Source organism: Hypomesus transpacificus, chromosome 10, assembly GCF_021917145.1.
Source record: "Hypomesus transpacificus isolate Combined female chromosome 10, fHypTra1, whole genome shotgun sequence".
Lineage (NCBI taxonomy): Eukaryota > Metazoa > Chordata > Actinopteri > Osmeriformes > Osmeridae > Hypomesus > Hypomesus transpacificus.
This window is the reverse complement of record NC_061069.1, coordinates 13,355,827-13,364,131: the sequence shown is the minus strand read 5'-3', so window position 1 is coordinate 13,364,131 and position 8,305 is coordinate 13,355,827. Positions and strand designations below refer to the sequence as shown.

Genomic DNA, 8,305 nt, shown 5'->3' with positions numbered 1-8,305 from the left:
ACTACCTTCAACTCTATTTGAATTTACTTGACAACTGTAAAGACCAACAAACAAACATTCAATTAGGTTTTGGTCTTTTAATGCTTCCATACACTTGAAACAAACAAAATAACTCATCAACACAATGATACTAAAACATGAATAATACATTTATCAGTATATGACTTGGTGTGTGTGTGTGGGGGGAGGGGCCCGGGGGGTGGTGGTGAGAGATAGAGAGAGAACATTAATTGAACATTAATCTATTTAAGATGAGGGCTTTGTGAGGTAAACAGTTGTTAGAATGACTTGGTAGGGCCTACCCTCTCTCTGTCTCTCTAACAGGTAGTGTTTTGGCATTGTAGCCATGAAGACCCATGGTGCTGGTCCCTCTCCTGGGCTAACACTATCCCTAAAACACGGCAACCTGCCATGCTTGAAAAAGGGCCCACACGATTCAGAGCCTCACTATGCAACTTTTATTCAAGTTGCTGTCCCAGCTTGACAGTCTTCAGGTATCTCAGTAGATGTTAAGAGGTATTTCATGTGAAACATTAAAGTTAAAAAAGTAACCATCCAACTTTAGAAAAAGGCCTAATTTATCCCATTGTGTAAATAGTAGAATTAAACACAGAATCTAAACATGCAACAAGACAAAGGAATATTCTAGAACAGTAGTTGAGTGTTCAGTTCCCCATGTTTGGTACACTTTACACCTCTCAGGGCTTGTCATGTTGGAAGGGTCCAGCATGGTCAGGTCACAGGAAAACCCATTTGCCTTTTCTGTCACATGTTAGAACAGTGGTCAATAATCAGCTTGTCACAGTCTCAGAATCTAGCCATGTCATCATCTTGTTCAGCTGCAATAAGAACATTTCAGTTGACAGATTGTGCAGACATATGAACTAGCAGTGTTTATTGTCCAGGGTTGTGAGTGTCTGGAGCCCCGGTGTTGAAGTAGAACAGGCAGTTCTCATGAAGAAGAAGGCGGCTTGTGGTGAAAGAGCAGCTGCATATTGCCAGAGGTCCCCTCTACATGGCAGACTGCAGAGGTATCAGTCCGGTTCACTGTGTTATTTAAACTGCTCAAAAGCAACAACATCAAGAGCCCTATGAATGATTCAACAATGCAAGTATTTTGTTTCTCACACACAAAACCATATGATCTGACTGGTTGACATGGTGACATCTTCGTCTGTGTGGTCTGGCTGTGTGAGGGTTCTGGGTTATAGAGACTCTGGTGCAGCTGAGACAGCAGAGCAGGACAGTAGCAGAGGCCATCTGGAGCCCTGTGTGTGTGCCGTCACATCCGTAGTCTGTGATAGGAGGATGGCATAGTGGGTCCCAGCAGCACTGCGGGCACCGGGACACAGGCACCAGGCTGGGATGGACCATAACTCTGTAATGGGGTTGGGAAGGACCAGAACCCTGTAACAGGGAATGGAAGGATCGGGACTGCACAGAGAACAGAACAGAGCTGAGCCAGGCTGGGACCAGTCTGAGCTTGGATGATAACAGTTGGTTATGATCAAGAGGGGAAGGCAGTACAGTACGTATGATATTCAGCTGGCTGTGAATCCACACAGATGGGTAATAATGAGTCAACCAGGAGGGGCCTGTGTGCCAAGCCCCCCTGCCCAGGAGGGGTGACCTTTGCAGGGGTTACTGTCCCGGGACGTAGGGCCAGCTGATGGAGCTCCCAGACAGCTGCATGTCTCGGATAAGCGTCTCGATGGGTGTCTTGCCCACCAGGCGCATGAAGAACAGCTGGGAGATGAGGCTGGCGGGCACGGCGCGCAAGGCAGGCAGGCGCAGCAGCAGGCGGCCGAAGCGCTGCGGCTGGCCAGGGTACTGCATCCTCTCGTACTCTGTCAGGGCCACCTGGGCTTTCTCCTGCTGGGTCTCCACGTGTACCGGGTCTGTCAGCCCACAGGCATCTGGGGAGAGGGAGCATGCTCTGTTAACATCCAACATGTTGATGTGCAGTTGTGGACAAAAGTATTGTCAGTGACATACATTTAGCCTCTAAGTGGATTCATGTATATATAGTTGATTGTCATTTTATTGAATTGGATTAAAGAGATTTTTAAATAGTGTGATAACTTGACGAATATGTGACTGAGCGACAAGTTGCCAATGGTCCCAACAAATCTCATCTTCTGCATTATGTTGAGGTGGTTGTCTCCACCTTGATACATGCAGCCTAGCTTTTTGTGAAATTACAAGTGTAATGACTCACCTGGAGAGAAAAGAGCAATGGCCTTGAGGCAGCTGTACTCAGCAGAGTCCACCTGCAGCCTGCTCAGCTTGTCCACCTGGTCTTGGAACACCCTCACCTGGTCCATGAAGGACACCACCCTCTCAGCTGACATGGGCGAGGAGTGGAACCCCGCAGCAGCCAGTAGAGGCGCCATGTGTAGAGGCAGGGCGGACTGGGCTGCGTTCAGGATGAACAGCTCGCTCCAGCTCAGCCTCAGCAGGGCCACCTGATCTGAGACGGGCAGCTCAGGGAAGTAGGGGATGTTCCTGGCCCACTCAATGGTACTGAACAGCAGGCGGGCGGCCAGCTCGCAGATGTTATCAATGCCCATGGAGGTCCCCTGGCCCCCTGGGCCCCCCTGCTGGCTGTACTGGTGGCCGTAGCGGCTACTTGGATATGGCTCGGCACGCAGCAGCTGGGAGATCAGCTCCGACACCGGCTGCCCTCCACTACCGTTGTTGCTGCTGTAGAAGTCGCCGGCTCCCAGGCCACTGGTGCCCCCTGCTGGGGGTATGGAAGGGCTCAGGCTAGCGTGTGAGGGGGGGATGCGCCCGCGCTGAACTGCTGGAGTGGAGATGGGGGGACAAGGGGGAGAGGGGGAGGAGAGACGGATGAGGGGGAGAGGGGGAGTGGGGACAAGGGGGAGAGGATATGAGGGGAAAGAGGGGGAGGACAGGGAGTTGAGGGGGGAGGAATATGGGGGAGAGGAGGAGAGATGGAAGCGATTATGGATGATTGGGTGATGGGATTGGAGGTGGGGTTCAGAAGGAACAGAGGAGATAAATTGGACATGCTCTCTAAATCTGAGATGCACCAGATCAGATCAGCTGACCTGCCAGATCAGCTGACCTGCCAGATCAGCTGACCTGCCATCAAGGTCTTCACTAATCATTTTTGACAAAGTTTGATCATATAACATCGACTCTTATCTCTTTACACTGGCTCCCTATCCAAGCCAGAGCTGATTTCAAAGTTCTACTACTAACTTACAAATCTCTGCATGGATTGGCACCACTGTACCTCTCCGGTCTCCTTGCACCCTATTGCCCCGCAAGGTCTCTAAGATCTCAAAATGCCGGCTATCTGGTAATACCCAAAGTTAAGAAAAAAACTGCTGGAGGTAGGGCGTTCTCATATAGAGCACCTCTTCTTTGGAACAAATTACCCATCTCAATTAAGGAAGCTGATACTGTCTCGACATTTAAAACTAGATTAAAAACGTTCTTGTTTAGTCAATTCTATGATTGTTAAAGGGAAGTATGTGTGTACTTTCTATGTAAACCTGGGATGTGTGCTTGCCTATGTGTGTATCACATGTAACTTTTAAATTTTAATTATAGCTTATGTTCACATTGCCCAGCTAGATGTTACAAATAAAGTAAACCTGTTACTGTATATTGTTAGTATTATTATTATTATAGTTCCATTGCTGTATATTGTTACTGTTATAGTTTTTATTACTAGTTGGAGACAACGGGGGACTGGCTGTTTTCATCCTTATTCGTATAAGTATAACCTACTTTAGAGTTCTTTCCCCTGGAACAGATTTCATGTTCCAACTGAGGGGGGCTGTCGTTGTTTTGGTGTGTGGGGCTGCATCAAATACCCTTTTTGCTCTGTTAAATTGCTGCACTAGTCCACACTTGACCGGTGGGGATCTCATTCTATTTTGACTGTAACTGTTAGCTGCTCCTGGCATTCTCTAATCCCTGCTCTCCTCTCTGTCCCCCCCCCACACATTCCCTGTGGTGTGGGGGGTTTGAGTTGTCAGGACCTGCTTGGTCGTCGGTCTGCCAACGCTGAACCAGGTCGTCACCCGGAATCCAGTCTCCATGACGGCCAACAGCGAGTTTCCCGGTCCCATCCAACGTCTATAAAGCCGAACAATGGATTTTGGTGTTTCAAAACCCATTGACACTGTATGACTATGTTTAGCTTGTGTTCTGCTCCTCTCTCTTACCAACCGTCTCTGGAGGAGGGGATCCCTCTCTGAATTGCTCCTCCCAAGGTTTCTTCCATTTTTTCTCCCGGTGGGAGTTTTTCTGGGAGTTTTTCCTTGTCTTCCTTGAGGGTTTAGGTTGGTTGAGGGGCAGTTCTATGGGCGCATGTGAAGCCCTCTGTGACATGCTTGCGTGTAAAAAGGGCTATACAAATAAATTTGATTTGATTTGATTTGACTAATCAGTTTATCTAAGGGCACAGTACGCAGCATTGTGTAGGGTTCGGTTCGTTAGTGTACAACATATGGTACATCTCTTCTGGATAGTTCCCATTTGGAGCCATGATTACAGTGTATTTAAACCATTCAAACCAAATCATTTTAGCTACCTCTGCGCTTTCAATCTTGGCACAATCATTTAGCTTTTACATTTTGGCTCATTAAAATAGGGTAATATTGAAACAACAATATTACAGGAAAGAAACAATTATAATTTGAAATCCCATTTCAATTATGTAATGGTTAAGGTATTTTCATTCAAAGTAGTATTTTTTTTAAATAATAAATTGTATTCACTTTTTAAATGTCGGAGATTCCTCTAAGTAACACTAGAGGGAGCACTGCATTCCACTGTTTGAGAATCACTGATGAATGTGCGGAAGAGAATGCTTGGTGTGAAAGTGATGGAAGAGCTCATCAGTAGGTACCTTCTTTGCGCATGCCCACACGGAAGCACTTCTTCAAACGGCAGTACTGGCACTGGTTACGGTGGTGTTGGTCAATCTGGCATTCTCGGTTGGACCTAGAAAAGAGTAAATGGTCACAGAGGTCTTCACATATGCCCATAGAAATTCCAATGGAAATTCCTACATAAATCTAACTACCAGCTAACCCTACCCCATAGCAGACAACCCTAACCCTGCATCATACCAGCTAATATTGCATCATACCAGCTAACCCTGCATCGTATTTTGTTGCACAAAATATATTACATTTTTAAGGAACATATCAAATTATTTGAACAGCAGTAAACATGTCAAGTTGAATAGTTCAACTCTTAGTTGTTCTTTTTAGAAAAAAACTACAATACATATTTATTGTTTTAATTGTGAGTCAGGTGGCTGAGCGGTTAGGGAGTCGGGCTAGTAATCTTTATTACCACGCAACAAAACACTTCATTCTAAGCAGACACATTTAAAGAATGAAATTCATGAAGTCCCATTTGTATTTTGAACAATCTGCAAATTTTTCAGCAAATTTTAACACTATTTACCGCCTTGCCTCATGGGAATTGACCAGCCCATGAGCCACGCTATTTTAATTTGTTCACGTTGTTATTTCATTCTTCAGTCAGTTTGACAGTATAACCTTCAAATGCATAATGCAACCCTTCCGTCTGCTTTTTTCTCAAATAGCTTTTTTGTTTTCCATTAATACTCCAATTGATAATTATCAGTATAAGAGTATAGGGCTTCAGAATGTTTTGGCAGTAATTAAGGTTACAGCTTCAGTAAAAAAAAAGTTCAATGTGCAATGCATAATAGATTTTTCTAGACATTAATAATTAGAATGAGATGGATATAAAATATGTAACCTGTAATGTACTTTAAAATTATTTTGACTGTTTTTGCTGTATTATAATAATAGCAAATGTACATCCTACTCCAGAAGAAATGTATAGCCTACCATTTTCTGTTTCTAAGCATACTTCTTAAAAGTATATCAAAAGTGAACTATTTTCAAAACATACTTAAAAGTACATCAAAAGTTAACTATTTTCAAAGTACACTTCTTTCAAAAGTGAACACATTTCAAAGCATACTTAAAAGTATATCGAAAGTGAACTATTTTCTAAGTAAACTCCTTAAAAGTATATCAAAAGTGAACTCTTTTCAAAGCATACTTCTTGAACGTATATCAAAAGTGAACTAAAAGGGCACTATCCATATTTTAGTATACTTATAGTATAGGGGAGTCAGGTGGCTGAGCAGTTAGGGAATCGGGCTAGTAATCAGAAGGTTCCCGGATTGATTCCTGTCTCTGCCAAATTACGTTGTGTCCTTGGGCAAGGCACTTCACCCTACTTGCCTCGGGGGAATGTCCCTGTACTTACTGTAAGTCGCGCTGGATAAGAGTGTCTGCTAAATGACTAAATGTAAACGTAAATGTACTTTAATAAACTTCTTTTTTGTAGGGCTAATACAGAAGCAAAATGAAAATAGTCTTTGATGAGACATAAAAAACAGCTCATACAGCTCTGTGACTTTTTGAAACCGCGGTATACCTTGAAACCGGTAACCTGCCCATTACTAGTACCAGCTAACCCTGCATCATACCAGGTAATCCATAACAGCAAACCCTGCATTATGCCAGCTAACATTGCATTGTACCAGCTAACCCTGCATCGTACCAGCTAGCCTATACCCATACCAACTAATCCTGCATAATACCAGCTCACCCATACCAGCTAACCCTGCATCGCACCAGCTAACCTAGGTAACCCTAACCCTATCTACCCGAGTTACATCACAACTCATACACAACACATAACTCAGACATAACAAGGGGTTAGGCTTTATGTAATCCTAACATATCTGTATCATAATTTATCTAACCCGAATACCTGGGGTGTATGGTATGAATGTTATAGAAATATAACAGTATGAATTTGCCCTACGGTATGGATTTAGACTACCGAAACAAATGTACTAGAAATATTAAGAAACAAACATATTGTGATACATACAGTTACCGTCCTTGCTCTCAAATTATATTGGGATACACATTTTAGGCCGTACCATCCAGCCCTACCCATCATTTATATAACTGAAGTGTTTTCCTATCAAGATAGGCTGAACCATCCCCTTCACAACCAAATTATATAAATATCAATCCAACACTTAGCAATACAATAAAACAAAGTTTGTGGAACAACACTAAATAGAATAAACTGTACACAAAGACAAGATAAAGTATAATGTCCCAACATCAGCTATAGATAAAGCATCATGTCCCAACATCAGCCATATAAAGCATCATATCCCAACATCAGCTATAGATAAAGCATCATATCCCAACATCAGCTATAGATAAAGCATCATATCCCAACATCAGCTATAGATAAAGCATCATATCCCAACATCAGCCATAAATAAAGCATCATGTCCCAACATCAGCTATAGATAAAGCATCATGTCCCAACATCAGCCATAGATAAAGCATCATATCCCAACATCAGCTATAGATAAAGCATCATGTCCCAACATCAGCCATAATGAACACCACAATGATGTTCATTTGATAATGTTATGAGACCAATGATATCAAAAACAGCACTAATTTCACTGACATGAATCACACAATTGTGGGCAAACACAGGACAAACAATGCTGTGGGCCATTGTAACAACTCTGCATGAAGTCAACTATATATTAATGAATGACTCACTACACCAAATCGCATCCATTTCCTCTGTGCAGCTGTGACATCCGTAATAGACTAACTTAGGCTTCACTATTAAATATGTAGAAATTTATCAAGCAGTTGTAGTTCAAAATGGTGCTTCAATGATACAGGCATAATGCATAAACGCTCTATTCAAAGTTCTTCCCCACTCACACTTTCAACCGATGACTCCATTAGCCAGCATGCCCCTCACCTGCAGGTGTAGTTGAGGTTGCGTCTAATGCTCCTCTTGAAGAAACTCTTGCACCCCTCACAGGTGAATACTCCGTAGTGCTTCCCACTGGACTTGTCTCCACACACCACACAGTCCACCACGCACGCCTTGTCCTCATCCCCGGCTTCCATGTCGCTGCCTCCTGCCTGGAGCGAGGTCTCATCTTCTTCCCTCAGGTAGTTCTTCTCCCCCAGCCCGTTGGTGCCCCCATTGGGATCTCCCCACCCCCCGCTCACCATGGCCATCGCTCGCTCCTCAGACCTTTAGAGGAAATGCAGGGCCCCAGGGCCCAGGGTGCAGGTAGACTAACCTGGAGTTTGACTCACCTGAGACTGAGAACCTAGCGGTATGCTAACTACAGGGCACTATGACCCAGCACAGGATCAGAACTATCAAGCCGTGACCTGGAAACAGTGAGACTCTAGGAATTCCTGTCTTGCCTGTATGT

General features: G+C 44.0%; 1 protein-coding gene across 2 annotated transcripts; it reads right to left on the bottom strand.

Moving 5' to 3' along the window:
* Nucleotides 1-62: 62 nt before the first annotated feature.
* Nucleotides 63-8,102, bottom strand: nr2f6a (nuclear receptor subfamily 2, group F, member 6a). Of its 2 annotated transcripts, none has more exons than XM_047027582.1 (4): nt 7,837-8,102; nt 4,886-4,980; nt 2,219-2,803; nt 63-1,916 (listed from the first exon to the last, which is right to left on the bottom strand). In XM_047027582.1, exons 1-4 carry the CDS (start codon nt 8,100-8,102, stop codon nt 1,642-1,644), a joined length of 1,221 nt encoding a protein of 406 aa, XP_046883538.1. In that variant the 3' UTR covers nt 63-1,641. The 2 variants fall into 2 exon arrangements, with proteins under 2 accessions (XP_046883538.1, XP_046883539.1); XM_047027583.1 differs by having other exon boundaries at nt 2,219-2,800.
* Between the last annotated feature and the right edge of the window lie 203 nt (nt 8,103-8,305).